This window comes from Zingiber officinale, chromosome 8A (assembly GCF_018446385.1).
Source record: "Zingiber officinale cultivar Zhangliang chromosome 8A, Zo_v1.1, whole genome shotgun sequence".
NCBI lineage: Eukaryota > Viridiplantae > Streptophyta > Magnoliopsida > Zingiberales > Zingiberaceae > Zingiber > Zingiber officinale.
Genome location: NC_056000.1, coordinates 42,285,817 through 42,305,117, shown reverse-complemented (window position 1 = coordinate 42,305,117; position 19,301 = coordinate 42,285,817). Strand labels below are relative to the sequence as shown.

General features: G+C 40.1%; 2 protein-coding genes across 3 annotated transcripts; both read left to right on the top strand.

The window, feature by feature from the left end:
* The first annotated feature begins 10,977 nt into the window (after positions 1 to 10,977).
* On the top strand, positions 10,978 to 14,690 carry LOC122008632 (O-fucosyltransferase 31-like). 2 transcript variants are annotated; one of them, XM_042564430.1, is made up of 11 exons: positions 10,978 to 11,126; positions 11,198 to 11,343; positions 12,031 to 12,093; positions 12,185 to 12,266; positions 12,379 to 12,449; positions 12,531 to 12,619; positions 12,723 to 12,926; positions 13,399 to 13,657; positions 13,742 to 13,969; positions 14,050 to 14,247; positions 14,331 to 14,690. In XM_042564430.1, exons 2-11 carry the CDS (start codon positions 11,203 to 11,205, stop codon positions 14,538 to 14,540), a joined length of 1,545 nt encoding a protein of 514 aa, XP_042420364.1. In that variant the 5' UTR covers positions 10,978 to 11,126; positions 11,198 to 11,202; the 3' UTR covers positions 14,541 to 14,690. The 2 variants fall into 2 exon arrangements, with proteins under 2 accessions (XP_042420364.1, XP_042420365.1); XM_042564431.1 differs by having other exon boundaries at positions 10,999 to 11,343.
* Positions 14,691 to 16,726: 2,036 nt separating this feature from the next.
* LOC122008631 (transcription factor MYB106-like) lies at positions 16,727 to 18,300 on the top strand. The gene is made up of 3 exons (XM_042564429.1): positions 16,727 to 17,017; positions 17,106 to 17,235; positions 17,320 to 18,300. The coding sequence occupies exons 1-3, from the start codon at positions 16,885 to 16,887 to the stop codon at positions 18,089 to 18,091; spliced, it is 1,035 nt and encodes a 344-aa protein (XP_042420363.1). The 5' UTR covers positions 16,727 to 16,884; the 3' UTR covers positions 18,092 to 18,300.
* The last annotated feature ends 1,001 nt before the right edge of the window (positions 18,301 to 19,301 follow it).

The following is a 19,301-nucleotide window of genomic DNA, read 5'->3' as shown; positions in this document are numbered from 1 at the left end:
CTTCAGATAAGTAGTGGTGGTGGTCATAGCCAAGTCGAAAGCTGTGTACATCCGCTCGCATATTTTCTCCGAGAATTCAGGCGAGCGGATGTAGCTCTGTCTTAAGGCAGCAATTCGACTCGGCTCGGCATCTTGATATTCTTTGAAGGTCGCCAGGGAGCTAGTAAGGGCCTCATTCAGACTCTGGAGCTTGTCCGCGTCGGCCGAGCGGCCCGCCTTCTCCCTGTCGAGATGCTCTGTCAACTCCTTTATCTTCAGCTCCAGGCCCCGAGCCTCCACGTTCTTTTTCTCCAGATCGGAGATAGCTGTATTTTTCCGAGTGGTGGCCAGGGTTATTTTTGTGTCGAGCGACTTGACTTGTCGCTCGACTCGGCCAAGGCGTGGGCCTGATCGGCTGTCTTCTTCTGCTCAGCCGCCAGCAGATTTTGAGTTTTCTGCAGCTCCTTTTGCAGCTCAGAATAGGAAGGGCCCTGAGGGCCGGACGGACCAACTGTTGCTTTCAGTTGTCGCAGCTCTTCATCCACCAAGGCCAAGCGGTTGGAAACCACAATTTCCTCCACCCATCTCTGGCAAAAGAAAATTATAGTTGTTAGATGTCGATCGGAAAGAATGCATACAAAACTTCGTAGAGAGTGAACTTACCCCCGTGGCCTCCCGCATGTGGCTATTGGCCAAGTTTCGGAGGGGGATCAGCGCAGTGCGTGCCCGAGCATCGACCCACATCTCAGCTAGGGGCCCTTTCAAGGTGATGGTGTGCTCGGGCGCGGATGGGCGGTCGACCTCTGGAAGCAGCTCTTCAGTCGGGAGATGAAGAGTGACCCGAATCGTGCGGCCATGACCGGGGGTCGTCCGACCGGCGGTTGGAAGGGGATCAGAAGCTGGCGCAGAAAATTGGGAATGAATGGTCGAGCACTGGACTGAGTGGCGAGCGGGCGGAAGGGTGCTGATTGGAGTAGCCTCCACTGGAGCAGCTGGCTCGTCCCAGTCAGAAGGCGTCCGGTCGGACGAAATGGTTTCGGTCTCTGGCGCCTTGCCCCGAGCAGTTGAAGTGACCCGCTCGGATGGTTGGACCGCGGAGGTTGCCGACCGCAGGGGAGTCTCCACTCGGCGCCTCTTTTGTAGAGGCTGCTCCTCCTCCCGAGCGGAACCTTCCTCTTTTGTAGAGGCTGCTCCGCTGGCCACGTTTTGCTGAGAAGCGGGAGCGGCCGACTCAGCTTGAGTCCCGCTCTCTCCTTCGTGGGATCCGACCGGCTGGATACCCAACGCTTCCATTTCTCTAGCTGCCGCGGCTTCCAGAGCTGCCGCCTTTCTCTTCAAAACGCCGGCCATCACCGAATCCATGACGATATCCGCTGCAAGGGAAAGAAAAGAAATCAGTTAGCAATTAAAGCAAATGCCCAAGCAAAGTTCTTACCGAAGCCGGTCAGAAGAGGAGTCCGTATGGGACTTAGGCCGAAGATGTACATCACTCCTTCGTGCAGAAGCTTGTTGATGTCAAGTCGCAGACCGGCTAGTATATTTGCTGCGTGGAGATAGTCAAGTCGGGTCTTGAACTTCTTCAACTCGGGAGTGGGGGGTAGGCTGACCTGCCACTGGGTCGGGAAGTTGGCCCGATCGGGCATACGGATGTAGAAAAAATAATCCTTCCAATGTTTATTGGAAGTAGGTAGCTTGTTGAAGAAGACTAAGCCGGGTCGAGCTTGGAACATGAAGGTGTCCGGCTCGGCTTGCTTAGGGTAGTAGAAATAAAAGAAGACCTCCGGTCGGAGGGGGATGTTGTGAATCTTGAACAAGACAACAACACCGCAGAGGAGACGAAAGGTGTTGGGTACTAGACTGCCGAGCGGCACACCAAAAAAATTACAAACATCTACGATGAAGGGATGTACAGGGAACCGCAGGCCGGCGGTAAATTGGTCGCGGAAGACACAGAAGGCTCCGCGCAGCGGCCTGTGCGGCCGAGCGGAAGGACCGGCTAAAAGAAGTTCAAAATCGTCGGGAATATCAAAGTTATCTGTCAGGATATCAAAGTCACGCCGGTCAAAGCGTGACTGCATGGTGGTGTACCATGGCCCAAGGGACTGGTCTTCCGGATGAGAAGAACTAGCCATGGTCCGATCGGAAGGAATCGAAAAGGCAAAAAGGCAAAAGGAGGAAGACAGCGAACGAAAAGATATCCCGAGGATGAAAATATGGAAAAGGAATGTAAGGAAAGCACCGGAAACAAGGAAAGATGGCCTTACGATGAGAAGGAGCGGAAAGAAGGCGCCGGAGGTCGTCGGAAAGCAGAAGCGGAATCGCCAGAGCTCCAAAGCGCTGGGGGCAGGGGTCGAAATCGCAAAGGAAGATGCGAGAGAGAAGGAAACGAAGGATTTATAGGGTGGAGGCCGGGCGGTCTCCACCGTCGGATCCAGGTCACGGGAATCAAAGTGTGCATCGGGCCGTCCATTTGAAATCGCTTCGATCACATCAAAGCACCATGCCACCGCCGCCGTACGATGATGGCATTGCGCCACGTGGCATTCGACCATTCGAAGCATTTAATGAACGCATGCTCAGCCTTAATGTCGAAGATTGGCGCAGATTACGAGGAGATCCGATGAAGGCCACTGTTGATTCACTCAAGGCCATCTCTGCGGTAGGCCGATCGGAGGATACTAGCACGAAGGAGCCGCCCGGCCAGACTCGCAGTCCAGTCAGTCGGACTTTCGCCTCCTTCGACTAGACTTGAAGGGGAGGCAAATGATCCGGCGATAAGAACAGGGGACCCTCGTTGTAAGGGGTCAACGCCACGTGGAAGTCAAAGACCCGGACGGCCCATCGGAGAAGGTCGGACCAGCTAGGCCGACCGGAGAAAGGGGGCTGATCGACCGGGCGGCCGCCCGGTGTTTAGCCGAGGGCAAAAGGCACCCCTATGGAAGTCGGGGTTCCGCCGCTCATTGAACAAGATCGTAGGCCGAGCGGACGACACGCTCGGCCGAAGACATGAAACATACTGCTAACGGTCGCCAAAACACACATTACCAAAAACTTCCCAAGTGGACCATCATATTTGGCCGGTCGGACGGAAGTCGGACGTGGGCCGGTCGGGTGCCCGGCAGGAGTTTGGAGAAACAAACAAAGGACATCTTCTGACAACTGGCATGCTTCTTGATATGGTTATACTCCAAATCACGCGACAGGGGGTTCCGCTGTCCCATCGAGGACATGCTGGAACTGTAGCAGTATGGGTCAGGTAAGCTCACTGACAAGCCCTTACTGGGGTATGGGCTACGGACACGTGTACACCTCGGTGTGTGTGCACTTGCTTCTCCGCTGCCCTATATAAAGGCCTCCATCCTTCACCGGAGGTACGCATTCTGATTTTTCGAGAGCCACTTGCCACTGCTTGCTTGCCTGACTTGAGCGTCGGAGGGTCGCCGCCGGGAACCCCTTCCCGGCCCGACTTCTGTGCAGGTTCGCCGGAGCTTCGTGCCACCAGTCGAAGATCCACGTCAGCAGTCGGAAAGCGCCCCGTGCCCAGCGTTCGCTGATTCAGCATTCGGACAGGATCAATAAACATATAAAAGAAATTATTGAAAAAAAAAATAAAACTCATAAAAAATTGATAAAGAAATTGATTAAAAAAATTAATAAAAAAATAAAATTTAAAAAAATCAATTGAAAAAATATAAGTATTATGAAAAAAATAATAAATTAAATTAATTAAAAAATAAAAACTAAATAAAATTTATATAAAATTGAAAAATAAAGTATTTGATAAAAAATAATAAATTAAATTAATTAAAAAATAAAAACTAAATAAAATTTATATAAAATTGAAAAATAAAGTATTTGATAAAAAAATAATAAATTAAATTAATTAAAAAACAAAACTAAATAAAATTAAAAATATAATTGTATGAGAGTTATTTTTAAATAAAATTAATTAAAAAATTAAAACTAAATGAGAATTAAATGAAATAAAAAAAATAAAAAAAACAAAGAGAAGACTACATGCGTCTTTTGGCCGGGAGCGAGAGAGGAGGTGGAGGGGGTGTGTGTCAAGGGGGGAAGCAGCTCTCATAAAATTTTTTGATAAAAAATATCCTTTAATATTTACACTTTAAGACAAATATATCCTTAATTTTTTTTTAAATAATTAGCTCGTGTTGTTCAAACAGGTCGAAGATAATACGTAGGTGAACAAAATGTTCAAACTTAATTTTGGAAAAAATTTAAGATGTCATCAATATAAACACAAATAAATATAGAGATATTTCTAAAAATATCATCCATTTTTATTTTTGAAAGATTTAGAGGCAACTTTTAAACAAAAAGATATTACAAGTCATAGGTTGTTTGATGGCTTTCTAAAAATGTCATCTCTTTTCTTCTCTGCTAAGAAACCTTCTTCTCCCTATTTAAAGTCCTCATCCAGCCCTGGTCCTTCAACTCAGGAGGTCTTGGGCGAAATAATAAAACGAGATCCTAAATAAATTTTTAATAATATATAATTTATCTACAATGACTTCTTCTAGCATTTCTATTTGTAAAATCTTCTATAATATTATCAGTTTCAAGATTTTCTAAGATGTTTTTTTCAATACATAAAATTGCCAATCCATTTAATCTTTCTTGAGACATTGACGATCTCATATATGTTTTTAATAATTTTAATTTTGAAAAACTTCTTTCAGCCGATGCTACTGTAACAGGCATAGTCAATAAAATTCTATAAGCAATTGCAACATTTGGATAACAATCTATACTTTGAACAAATTCAAGAATATCAATTGCAGACATTATCATATTTGGTAAAGTCGTTTGTAATATTTTTAATTCAGTAAATAAATCATCTAACTCAACATCTGATGAGTTGTCATGAGTTAGAGTAGATTTTAAATTGACACAATATTTTCTTAATTCATCATCATTCAAAGTTCTTAATGTTTTTGAATCAAATAAAAAGCCAAATATATTTTCAAAGGTTTTCATTTGCTCGAATCTACATTTTAAAGAAGCAATTGTCATGTCCACAACAACAATAAAATAATCAATTCTAAAAGACTCTTCTAATGATAGTGAAACTTCATCATCTTCTCTTTCATTAAATTGTCTTTTCCTAAAAATACGGCGCTTTGTTGTAAATATTGGCTCTATATTCATATTTAATACAAGACTCTTAGCAATAGTCAAACTTGCAGCATAACCATCATTCCTATACTTTTCAAAAAATAAGATTACACCTTCTAATTGTTTCATAGCAGAGTCCATGCACATAGATTTTGATTGTAATTTCTTACTCACCATGTTTATAGCAAATAAGATATCATACCAAATGATCATATCAAGTAAAAATTCAAATTTTTCGATTGAATTAGCTAAACTTTCAGCTTCACTTATTGACTTTGCATCATCACAAATATTATTTAATTCAAGTAAAGCTGCTCTCACTTCCACAATTTGAAATCTAATAGCTTGAACACTTTTAATACGACTTTCCCAACGAGTATTCGACAAAGATTTGACGGTTAATCCCTTTACATTATTAAGTAAAATTTTCCATCTCTTAGGAGAACTTGAAAATAATGTATATATGCGTTGCACTACTCCAAAAAAAGAAATAGCTTTAACACAAGAATGTGCCATATCACTAAGAGTTAGATTAAGACTATGACAAGCACATGGCATATACAACGCTCTTGGATTTATTTCAAGTAACCTCTTTTGAACTCCTTGGTGTTTTCCTTTCATATTGGAACCATTATCATAACCTTGACCTCTAATATTTTCGATACTAAGATCAAGTGATTTTAACACATTTTGTAATTCGTTAAAAAGTCCTAAACCAGATGTATCATCTACTTTTAGAAACTCTAAAAAGTACTCCTCTATTTTCACTTTATTACCTGACATATTAACACATCGTACTATAAAAGTCATTTGTTCTTGATGACTTATATCTGGGGTACAATCACGAATTATTGAAAAATATTTTGCTTCTTTAATTTTATTAATGATAACACTTTTAACATTATTAGCTAAAATAGAAATCAACTCATTCTGAATTTTATGACCTAGGTAATGATAATGAATTTCATTACTTTGAATACGTCTAATATGATCTTGCATCACATAATCAAATTCAGCAATCATTTCAATCAACCCCAAAAAATTTCCATTATTGTCTTGATAAAGTTTTTCATTAGATCCTCGAAAAGCCAAGCAACGTTTAGAAAGACATTTTACAGTTGCTATTATTCTTGTTATAACTTGTCTCCAACGCTCTTTTTCTTTAGAAATTTCTCGTTGTAAGTCTTTATCAATTGTTAGATTTTTATCTAATCGCATTTTTAATTCATTCCAAGTGTTCATGTTAGTTATATGTTCAATAGTATTTTCATGTTCTTTAAGTCGTTCACTAAGATGTTTCCAATCTCTAAATCCATCCTTTGCTAATGAACTTCTATTGTTTTCAGATTTAAACAACTTGCAACAAAAGCAATAAACTTTATCTACATATTTACTGGAAACCAACCACTTTCGGTCTCTTATTTCTCCATTACTTAAATGTCTAGAATAATGAGCACAAGAAAAATGCCTAGAAGTATCGTCCAAAGGATATATAATATTCATTTCTCTTATAGGCCCTTTTTCAACTAAAATATCACGTGCATTGTTATCAAGATTATCCCAATTTCTTGGATCATATATATCAAGTGAAGAAATAAATTGTTCATCAATGTTAATATTCTCATTATCTACCCTATTTATAACATTTTCATGCTCACTCAAATTTTCCCTTTCTTCATTAATATCGTGAATCTCATTACACTCATCTACATCATTCACAATCATAGTTGAATTTTGTACATTATCATGAGAACTATTAATAAAGAATTTATTAATAGCACCTCTTTGTGATTCAGTCAATTGTTCTAATTTTTTTTTCTTTTTTTCCTTTTCTCACATCCAGAAAGATGTTTTTTAGGCAACATATTATAATGTACAAAACCACAACAATTACAAAAAAAAAAAATAATTCAAATTATTTCACTAGTAAAGGAATAATAACACCTGGAATATGATAGTTTTCAATATTAATGGAAATGTCCTAGGTCGTTAAGTTAAGCACCTCGTCAGACAACACCTGTTAAAAGAAAATCAAATCATTATCAAATTAAAATTAATTAGTAAAATTATGGTACTTAAAGAAACAACAATACTAATTATAACAACACAAGTTCAAGCGCATAGAAACAACACCCTTTGTAAAACACATTAAAATAAGTAATTCAGTTAAATAAAATTTGGCCACTTAAGAGTATCATTGTACCAACAGACTTAGCATTTCATTTCCATTTGAAAGGAGAGTTATTTTGTAATCATTCTAACATCCTAAGATCAAGTCCAAACTCTATTTGTGCTAAATTTTTATATTAGGTTTTCAACTATAAGTCCAACTATATCCATTGCACATTGTCATTTACACTATAGATATCTGAGTTAACAAACAACAAATATGCAAAATGCAACCAGTTTTTCCTGTAACTGCATACAATGTATGCATGATCAATATGAGTTGACTAATTAAATCACTAGCTTAGCTGCATACAACCAAGAGCAATTCTTCAAGTGAGTAAAGAAAAACAGTACCTTGAGAAGCTCACAAGAAAATGGATACTGGAGATAAAACACACAATATAAATTAGCAGCTCAAAATTAGCTTGTTAAGTACATTAGACAACATCATAGTGAGACTTCTCTTTAACCTTATTAACTAGTTCCTAATCACTAGTCACTATGCTGCAAATTTTAATGTCATTTCTGCAGCAAGCCAACAAGTAATGCAAAAATCGTTTGAAGCATATTTTAATTCTGCAGATTTTAATGTTGCAGATTTTAATGCTATTTCTGCAGCAAGCCAGCAAGTAATGCAAAAATCATTTGAAGCAGATTTTAATTCTGCAGATTTTAATGCTGCAGATTTTAATGTTATTTCTGCAGCAAGTAATGCAAATCATTTTTTCTGCAGCAAGTAATGCAAATCATTTGAAGCAGAAACAAAGTTTAGATGTAAAGTTGAAGAAAGACAATTAAATCATTAGCTTGAGTAAAGAAAAGCAGCACCTTAAGAAGCTTACAATTAAATCATTAGCTTAGTTGCATACAAGTATACAACCAACTAACCAAGAGCAAGATAGCAAGTCTTCAATTTTTTCACAACGACAACAAACAAGTAGACAACCAAAGCAGAGCTCACAGTTCAGTAGTTCACAATGAAAAATCTAATTCAATGGGCTGTATTTATCATCTCTGTGGATACAAAAATAACAGTAAAAAAAATCTTGAGAAGTGACATAGATTTGAAAGGAGAACTGGAGAAGAAGAGATGTGACAGAAATAGCCGTTGAAGACAAAGCCGTGAGCGAAAGGAGAAGAAGAGATGCGATAGGGATAGAAAATTTCAAATCGAAAAGGAGGAGAAGACTTATCTTTTGAGTCCTCTTTCTTGTAGGCACAGGTGAAGCCGAAGGCAGCAACCAGCAGGGGCACCGTGGCGAGTTTTTCATCGCATAGCACAGGTGTAGGTGGTGGAAGAAAAGCCCTAAATCTAATCCTGCACGGATGCACTACACCTATTAAAATTTAAACATAATATTGTTTTAAAAAAAAATTTGGGCCCCCCAAAACTCAAGGCCCAGGGCCATCGCCCAAGATGACCCTCCTCCAGGGTCGGGCCTGTCCTCATCTCTCTCCTTGTAAAGCATCCAATGCAGTGTGCAAATAATTTTTCTGTGTACAAGTTTCTTAGTTTGTAAGTTCTTAGTATTTTTGTATGTAATTATCACTTGTTTATATATCCTTAATGTAATTTTCTTTTTGTTGAATCTCCTTTCTATTATGTTTGGTCTATAAATTTTTTTATTTAATAAAGACCTTTTTATGACGAACTAAACTTGTTGCTAGGTTAAAGAAGATTTTGTCTTGTTCTTTCCCACTTTCTACTTAATAAGAAAGATATACTACATGTATTTCTGAACAATAATAATTGGGGCATTGGTTCTCTGTGATGTTCTTTATAGGTGAGGATCATTGGAAAAAACCCACCTAAGAATTAGGATAAAAAAATAGGATAACCTATCTTTTGACCTAGTATCTCTTATGACCCAAAATAAATCCTACTTACCTCAAACCAACCTCAGCCTCTCAACTCCTTCACGATTTGAATAAAAATCACTCAAAAACACAAAGTCCAAAAATACACCCCTACAACATAACTTCAACAACATACTCTTACATCATAACTTCAAAAGTATATTTCTTTAGAGAAAATGTTTCCCGTAATTTATTCCTTTACAGAAAATATGGTATATTGGTATTGTCCTGGAAAGATTCACTTCTATGCTATAATATATATAGGGTAATGATATCTTACCCACCTAAGCATATGTCTCAGTGCACACATGAAGGGTTCACTTTTACTATCTACGTGCAATGTTGACCATCAACTACTACGTGAGCAGCTATCTCTCATGCGTGTAGGGTGGGGTGGACAGGATAACATCAAAAATATATATATATATATATATATATATATATATATATATATATATATAGATAATTTAGATTTCTAGTTCTTACAATTTAATTAATTCTATAGAGATGATTGATCTAATTTTATTAATATTCTTTATTGATCATAAAAATAAATCAGAAAATACACAGATGGATATTGATGGAGGGTCTAGTATTAAAATTTGAACCTTTGCATAAAAAAATCATCTCACTTCTTATAGATCACCATAGTCACTAGAGATATTCTTTGACAAATTGAACTAATTAAACATACTTTTGCCTTGTGGCAAAGTCAGAATTTCTGAAAAAAAAAAAATAGAGAGATTATGCAACCATATCAATGCAATTAGCAAAAGAAATGTAAATCCTGCAATACTAAAACTTGGATATAGTAAAAGTAGATAATCAACTAAACTGAATGAGGGATCAGGGAGGGTCACATCCTGTTGTCATGATGGAGATTAATGTCATAGTAGAAGTCGATCAAGGTGGTCAAATGCCCCCTAGATCACTGGCCGAGTGGGTAGCACCCGATCGAGATAAAGAAAACCCGATCCGAAATCATAACAGCTCGGCAAAGTTCTGAGTTTCCGATGCTCAGAAATAGGCATATGCAAAGGTACGCCGAGCGGCTTCCTCGCTCGGCCTTATACAAAGCGGATGCACGATCGAGCTATGCTAAAACAAAAGATCGGTCGAGTGACTTTCTCAAGATATCGGAAGCGCCGGTCGAGCGACCTCCTTGATCGGCTAGAGAACACACTCAGCCGAGCCGAACGGTTATTCCGCTCGACCTAGTAAAAGATACGGTTGGCTGAATATTATCTTTTTGGGAGCATGTGTCGCTGACAGGCTGCATGGTCGGCGGTTGGTTCAGACAGAAGATCGTACGACAGAAGTTTTTACTACCACTTCCGAGATATGCTCGGCTCGTTAAGATATTGTGTCAAGGGCACTTTACTAATACATATTTTCAGAGAAAACTACAGGAGGCGTGTGTATCTTGGGAAATGTATCCGCGTGCTACAAGAGCTTTATATAAAGGTGATCCAAGCTTCAGCGGAGGTATGCGATAATCTACTGTTGCTACTGCTCTTCTACTTCTTCGCTCCACTATTTCCACATCGCCGGTAACTGACTCGAGCGTCGGAGGATCAATGTCAGGGAACCCTTCCCTGACTCGGCACTACTGACGTGATTGTGGTTGCAGATTCGCTTCGCTCGGAGTCTTCACACAAGTCAACAAGAACGCCACATCCCAATATCTGTCGACTCGACTTTCAAACAGGATAAACTACCAATGCACAAATAGTGTTTTCACATATATAAAGTCAGATTTAGAGCAAATTTAATTAATTATCAAAACTTGTGGGGGCGAAAAGTAAAGTTTCATCGTTAAGGAAATTGAGCATATCGGATCGAGTTTCAATAGGACGCCTCCTTAGTCCTCGCCTCCGAGATTCGAGGCCCAAAACCGCTACCAGCCCATCGATCTCCGGCGACAGGCATCGTACCACCTTCGCATCCGCATCTCTGCCACCGTCGAACTACACGTCCCGTCGACGGTAAACATACGCGTACCTTATTCTATGTTTTTCTTAACCCGCCGCCCCACAGCTTGATCCAGCGACCGCAGGCGATATGCTGCTGCGGTGGTGGAGCTACCGTTACCGGCCGCCGCAGAGGAGCGGACTTCTGGCGGCTTCGCTTGTGCTCCTCATCCCGTCCTTCTTCCCCTCGCTCTTCATCCCGCTTGGTCGCACCTTTCCTTCCATCTTCTCTGTGAGCCCTCTTTCCTGTTACTATAATTTGTATGAAATCGTTTCCCCATTTTTAGATTTGTGTGAAATTTCGCGTCGAAAGTTGTTTTTTTTGGGTCCTTCGAATTATGAGAATTTCGGTAACGGGAGATTATTGATGATTCGATATGATCCATGTTATTTGATTGCCCTACCGAACCACTTGCTCCTCGAGTGCATCAGAAATGGATTGGTTATCCAATTTGCTGAAAGCAACCGATGGTCATCGGAGGCATGAAAATGTTATTTTAATCTGGAGCTCGAATCAACTGAATAGGCATTATTCATATTAAATTGCTGTTGTTCGATATCAATTTATGGAGTTTTGAATACAATGAATTTTCACTATAAATCCTATAAGGGGGCTCAATGCACTCTCATTTTCATTTGCCCAAAGAATTAGTTGAAACTGTTTGTAGGCCAAATTTACTGGTCAAGCTTTGGCTTAAGTACTTCATTTAAGCAAAGTATATTAGAGTGATAAGAGTGAGTTTGCTATTTAGAGTCGTGTACTGAGGTATGGCGGATCTTCAAATATTAATATTGACCTGCATTCAGGAACACTTTAGTTTTACATATATCGTTGTGCATTTTAGTGGTATTGGTGATATTTGAATTGGGTTTCTTTGCATTTTAATTGATAAATGAGTCAAGATAATAATATTCGCAGGAGTGGAATGCTCCACAACCTAAGCATCTGTCCCTTTTAAAGGGTGCCTTACAACATAGAACAGTAAGTACATATATTCACTTATACACACTAATCATCATATATTCTACTGACTTCAATGCTCATCTTTTTCATTGTTTCCATTTTTTTCAAGTCAATTGACAAAAAGTCTGAACTTTGGGCTCCCTTAGCACCACAAGGATGGAAACCTTGTATCCGACCATCGAGTACCTCCTGTAAGTATTGTATAGCAGTGAGACTACATGGTCAACTCAGAAGCCTCCTTTTTCCATGTTTGATTTTTCTTGATGGATTCGTTGGATGACATCTCTATTTTATAATCTCTAGCACTCCCTAGCAAGTTAAATGGATTTATTCAGGTTTTCCTTGACGGTGGACTGAATCAACAAAGAATGGCAGTAAGCAAGATTCATTGTGTTACTGCCTTTTTCAATAACTGGTAATTGAAAACTTCCAATTCAACCTCACTTGTTTTGTAGATCTGTGATGCAGTTGCTGTTGCTAAGATTTTGAATGCTACCCTTGTTATTCCACACCTCGAAGTTAATCCTGTTTGGCAAGATATGAGGTAGTCTGGGAGAAATAGCTTTATTTTTGCTTCATCTTTAGTGAGTTTAGAACCTGAATAACGAACAAAAAGTTAATGTTTTTTTCTTTTTTGGCTTTTGTAGCTCATTTGAGGAGATATTTGACATCGACCATTTTATCGATACACTAAAAGAGGACATCTCAATAGCTAGAGGATTGCCTAAAGAATACTCTTGGAGCACCAGAGAGTATTATGCTATTGGCATTCGTGCTACAAGAGTGAAGACTGCACCTGTTCATGCTTCTGCAGATTGGTATCTCGAGAATGTTCTGCCTGTCTTATACAGGTCAGTGATTATACAGCTTTTTCATGTAGCTAGAACAGTTTATTACTAGTTTAACTATCACATTTACCATCTCCCTCAAGTTGTACAGCCAAAGATTGGGTATTAATTCTCTTCTTGTGCTTTAATAATTTTCTATAAACTCATCATGTTTCTGGAGTCCTAATACAAGCTTGTAATTGGATCTTCAGACTCAACAAGTCCTGTGTGCTAAAACTGACTTATCACTGCTTGTTACTCACTAGATTGCACCAATGAGTTATCGAACAAATTTAAAAGCTTCTGTTGAATGAGCTGTCATTCAATGAAGAATACAGTTGTATGCTGGGTTAGCAAATTTGGTCTCGTCAATAGCTAAAGTAGTTTTTGGCTTATAAGAACATTGTGTAGAGTCACATGATTAAGTTTCTATGGGTTATATGCTACATATTTTTTCTCATGCTATCAGTTGCTTACTCTGATTGTGCTGCAACAGTTACGGCATCGCTGCTATTTCTCCCTTCTCCCACCGACTGACTTTCGACAATTTGCCAGGAGATATACAACGCCTGAGATGTAAAGTAAATTTTCAGGCATTAGCTTTTGTTCCTCATATCACTGCATTAGGACAGACCCTTGTTAAGAGATTGAGGAATCCAATCCATGAAAAGACCAATGAGTATATAAAAGAGATACAAGATGAGAATGAAGCAGGCTCAGGAAAATTTGCAGTGTTACACCTTCGGTTCGATAAGGTATAGCCTAACACATTTCTACCGCTTAGATAATTCCTAAATTGGACTTCAGGATTACAAGTCATAATCAACAAAGACGTGCAGGACATGACGGCACACTCTTCCTGTGATTTTGGAGGTGGTAAAGCTGAAAGGCTTGCCTTAGCCAAATACAGGCAAGTGATATGGCAAGGGAGGGTGTTAAATTCGCAATTCACTGACGAGGAGTTGCGAGGCCAGGGTAGATGCCCATTAACCCCTGAAGAAATAGGACTGCTACTGGTAGCCTTGGGCTTTGACAGCAGCACCCGGCTATTTCTCGCCTCCCATAAGGTCTGAAACTGTGTTCTCTTTCTAATTTTTTCCGGTGGACAAAGGCATAGAAGCCTTAATGTTGAACCTTCTTGCTTCAGGTGTATGGTGGAGAGGCTAGAATTTCTAGCCTGCTAAAGTTATTCCCACTCATGGAAGATAAGAAGAACCTTGCTTCAGAAGAGGAACTAATGCAGGTGGATGGCAAGGCATCTCTTCTGGCTGCCGTCGACTACTTTGTTAGCATGCACGCAGACATCTTCATCTCTGCATCCCCTGGCAATATGCACAATGCAGTAGTTAGTTTCCTTGTGATAACAATTTAGTATTTGGCAATCACTTGCTTTGACAGCTACTGACTGAGATTTTTTGATGGATCTAGTTGGGCTATCGGACATATAAGAACTTGAAGACCATACGACCGAGCATGAGCCTGTTAGGGCAATTGTTTCTGAATAAGAGCATAGAGTGGTCTGACTTTCAACAGGCGGTCGAGTCAGGTCACAAGACGCGACAAGGGCAGATTAGGTTGAGGAAGCCAAAACAGTCTATTTACACATATCCAGCTACAGATTGCATGTGTGGAGGATGAGGTATTGCAAGGTTTTACATTCTTGGCTTCTTAGTCTTTTCCATAGGTGCCATTTTTTTTTACCTTTTTTTTTTTAATAAATTGTTCTTTTCAATTGAAGTGTGGGCCTTGGTGCAATAATAAATTTGATATCGTGTGACTTAGGCCACATATTTGAGTCTCAGAAATCATCTCTCGCAAAATTAGATAAGGTTGTATGCAATAGGTCCTTCAATACCCCTTTACTCGAAGTGTATAATTTTTTTTGAGACAAGTCCTATGCACTTTCAATTATTACATAGTAACCATCAATTCAAGTGAAATTATCTATTGCGAGTTTGGTGGTAAAAAAGATATTTTGAGAGATTGGGTACAACTTGGGCCCAACTCTCTTAAATATAATAGCATCTATATATAATTAAATTTTCAAGAAATTTATGAGGTAATTTTAAGACTTTTCAAAATAAAATTTCAGGACTATTTTGATAACATGATTGATTTGAAATGTTTGAATTGGGGTAAAAATAGGGCGAACATGATACATGACCGGCCGACAGTTAAATAGTCTCGTGTCCCTCTTCAGAAGGCCTGCCTAAGTCTTCGTAAGGGCTTTTATCTTTTACCACCAGAGTTTACATATCTCTTCACCAAGGCATTTGGGGACGATCAATTTTGTTTTTCTACCTGGTTAGTCGAACAACATTATGAGCGTATAAGTAAAACACACCATGTTATAAAACTCAACGACATGATTTGATAAGGCCAGTAAATGGTGCCTCAATCTGACTTTTGTGGCAACGTCGTCCTACACAAGGAGACGGATCCGGATCGTGTGACTGAGGTCTTAATTTTTCTTTTGTTCTGTTGTTTTCCTCTTATTTATCTTGTCAGTCCAACTGTCCACACCCGACAATCCAAAATGCACAAATTTCTTGCAAAAACTCATAAAAGTTTTGACTGCTGGAAGGAACAAAAGATCCACTGCTGAAACATCTGTCGACATTTGCACGATCATGATGAAGCGCCATTCACTGGTGCGGTGCAGATGAAGAATGGCAGGCCTCGTGCAGGCGTTCCCTTGCACTGAGCGCCGGGCATTCCTCCTTGCTTCCATTCCCATTCTCATTGCCAACCTGACATAGCCTCCATGGATGAAAAAACAGATTCAACCAGCAGTTAAAAGAGCTGAGAGAAGGACAGGACAAGCTGAGGTTGCGAAGGATTATTGTGTCCTGACCGGCAGAGCGTTATTTATTTCAGTGCCATTTCTGTATGGTGCCCCTCCTTTTAGAGCATCTCCAACCGGTGCCCTTTTACACCATTTTGGTGTAAAAAGGGCACCATATCCTCTCCAATGGTGACCCCAAAAATTACACCAAAATGGTGTAAGTAAACAGTGCAGCACCATCTTGGTGCCGCACTGTTCACTTGCACCATTTTGGTGCAAGTAGAGATTTTTTTAATATAAAATATCATAATAGACAAGTTATATTTAAAATATTTTTAAATATTATAAATTAATATGATTTAATTTAATTGAATTTATTATATAAATTTTATATATTATAAATTTCAATTAAATATATATTATAAATTTTAATATTGGTTATGTTGCTAAGATTATAAATATATTAAAATTTATAATATTGATAATTTCATAACAAACACACAATTAAATATTTAAATTTCAAAATACATAACAATTAATTTTAATTTTCTTGTAACTAAAAACATAATGTCATAAAAATTAATAGTAATTATTATCGTAATAAAAATATTTAACAAATTAATATGTATGTTGAATAATAAATTATAAGATGAAAAAATAAAATATTCTAAAGAATATTCCTTTTAGTGTAGGAAATGGTGTCTCATGGTTGGAGTTGGAAAAAATTTTGGTGCTCAAATGACACCAAATTGGTGTTGAAAGTGCACCAAAATAGAGTTTGTGGTTGGAGATGGTCTTATGCTCATGTCCCTCTCCCCCTCCCCCCTCTCTCTCTCTCTCCAATAAATACTAGACTTCTGCTGTATCACGTTCAGGATTATGTAGTGTTAAGATATTTGGATTCATCTAAGTATTCATTATTTAATACTAAGTTACGGTAAATTTATAGTAATTTTTTTTAAATAGCACGTACAATAAAGAATATTAGACTTTTAAATTATTTACCATCAGCACTTTTGATATATATTATAATAGCCGATAGAAAAATCTATGAGATCGGATTTGGTCACCCAGCACTAGCTGGATTTATCCTTTTTTGACTTTTGCGTATAACACTATGAGATAGATTGGTCGACGGGCATGAGAGCTTAAGATATAAGCAGATTGTTCCTGTGAGGTCGGGGTGTGTGAATTGTGATGGGTCGATCGCCGTGCTGCGAGAAGGTGGGGCTGAAGAAGGGGCCGTGGACGCCGGAGGAAGACCAGAAGCTGCTGGCCTACGTCGAGAAGCACGGCCACGGGAGCTGGAGAGCTTTGCCGGCGAAAGCCGGTGAGCTTCCTCTGCCGCCGCTACCTGAATTGCGCTTGAGAAGGGTAAAAAGGACGATGAAGTGTGAATTGTGGTGGTGTTTTTGCAGGGCTGCAGCGGTGTGGGAAGAGTTGCAGGTTGAGGTGGACCAACTACCTGAGGCCGGACATCAAGAGAGGGGAGTTTAGTGTGCAGGAGGAGCAGACCATCGTCCAACTGCATGCCCTGCTCGGGAACAGGTTCAATCTGCTCCTCGGATGCTGCATTGTTTTTCTCTGCGTGAGCATGATGTTGTTGATGGTTCGGAGGTTTCTTTGTTTCAGGTGGTCGGCGATCGCGACGCACTTGCCGAAGAGAACGGACAATGAGATCAAGAACTACTGGAACACGCACCTGAAGAAGCGGCTGGCGAAGATGGGCATCGACCCGTGCACGCACAAGGCGAAGAGCGACGCCCTCGGCCCTGCCGCCGACGCCGGACGCTCCCGGAGCGCCGCCAACCTCAGTCACATGGCGCAGTGGGAGAGCGCGCGACTGGAGGCCGAGGCGCGCCTCGTGCGCGAGTCGAGGATTCGGACTGCGGCGGCCATGGGGTCGCCTCCCTCATCCTCCGCCTCTCCGCCGGGCTGCGTCGGCGTGTTCCGGGCTTGGCGAGGAGGGGCGTGGGAAGGGAAGCCGCCGGGGCAAGGTCAAAGGTCGGATCTTGAGTCGCCCACCTCCACGTTGAGCTTCGCGGAGAACCGGCTTCTGGCGGCGGCGGCGGCGGCGGCCGCCGGAGGGCTCGGCTACCAAGGAGCCGACAGGATGGATAACTTTGCGGGCTTGGGCATCTACGACGCTGTCGTCGGCGGGGAGGCACCGTGGCTAGGAGATGGAGAGGCCTGCGGATGCGGTCAACTGCAAGCCGGCGGAGGCTTCACCGGGATGCTGCTGGGAGACAAGAATTCCGACTACGGTGGCGGCGATTCTTACGGAAACAATGACTGCCTGCGAGAGGAGGAAGAAGAGGAAGTAGAAATGAACAAGAACTACTGGAACACCATTCTCAACTCCGTCAACTCTTCCTCTTCTTCCACCTCGTCGCCGGCGTTCTAGAATCGTACCCAGTAACCTTTTTTCACTGCGAGTCTTCCCTGCACTGTACTAGCCATTAGCCTGCTCCTGCCTCCAATCGAATCTGTAAGAAACAGACAAATAAAATGCAGCAGTTAGGCGTTTGCATCGTCCTGGGATTGTAACTTCTGGTTTGTTTATATGCTTAAATTTAGTAGCTTTCAAGAACAGATCGAGTCTTTGCAGCTAAATCTTCAATTGTCTGCTCATTTTTTCTCTCACAGTACCTCCTTTAAAATCCTTTAATTTGATTATTATAAAACTCATTGACTGGCCATAAACATCAAACCAGAGCAATTTCCAGTGTTGCTTATCTTCATCAGAGACTACTAGCAAGTGTCACTCAGTTTCCTAAAAGTTATCTTTGCTGAAATAATTATCCACCTCGAATTCTCGAGACATTCAAAGATAATCGAGGACCGAGTCTTGGCATGCCTCGGCTACAAGGTTTTCCTCTGCCCTGTCATTTACTCCGTTGTACCATGATAGATGCAACACGCTTTGACCAGCAATCCATGCATGCAGCAGTCCTTCCAGCCAGTGACATAAAGTCTGTAAGAGGACTTCCTTCCTCATCCAATATGGGCCTACCCTACAGAAATGAGTGTGATGAACTAGTTGACATGAGAGGGACAACCCACATGCCCATTGTTCGCCCTCTTTTTATATATATATATATATATATATATATATATATATATATTATATATATACATAGTGAGAGAGAGAATAGAGAAGAAAGCAACTTAGGTTGCTAAAGGAATTGAAGGGTTGTCTTGTTCGATGAGCTCAAATTAGATAGTGAAAAATGAAAAAGCATGCATCCATGGAAGGATACAATTATTTGTTAGCAAGAAACCAAAAAAAGGAGCTTAAAATATTCTATAAAATATAGTTTTAGTCAAACCATATGTAGCTGAATATTAATTCTGTTTTTTTTTTAAGTATATAAAGCAGTTGAAGGACCAAGTCGAAATGGCAAACTGAGTATGAATTTGGCTTTGTTTAAGTATAATTTAGTTATCGAAATCACATAAATGCACAACCGATATATGATCAAGCTAGAAGCCTATGGATGTTAGAAACAAGGTTTGAAATATTATATTCTGTATGATCATGTTCGAAATCTGAGTCAGAAGAAGGTCGGGTGAGCTGTTACTATCGTTGACGGAGGGACGACTAAAACTTTCTC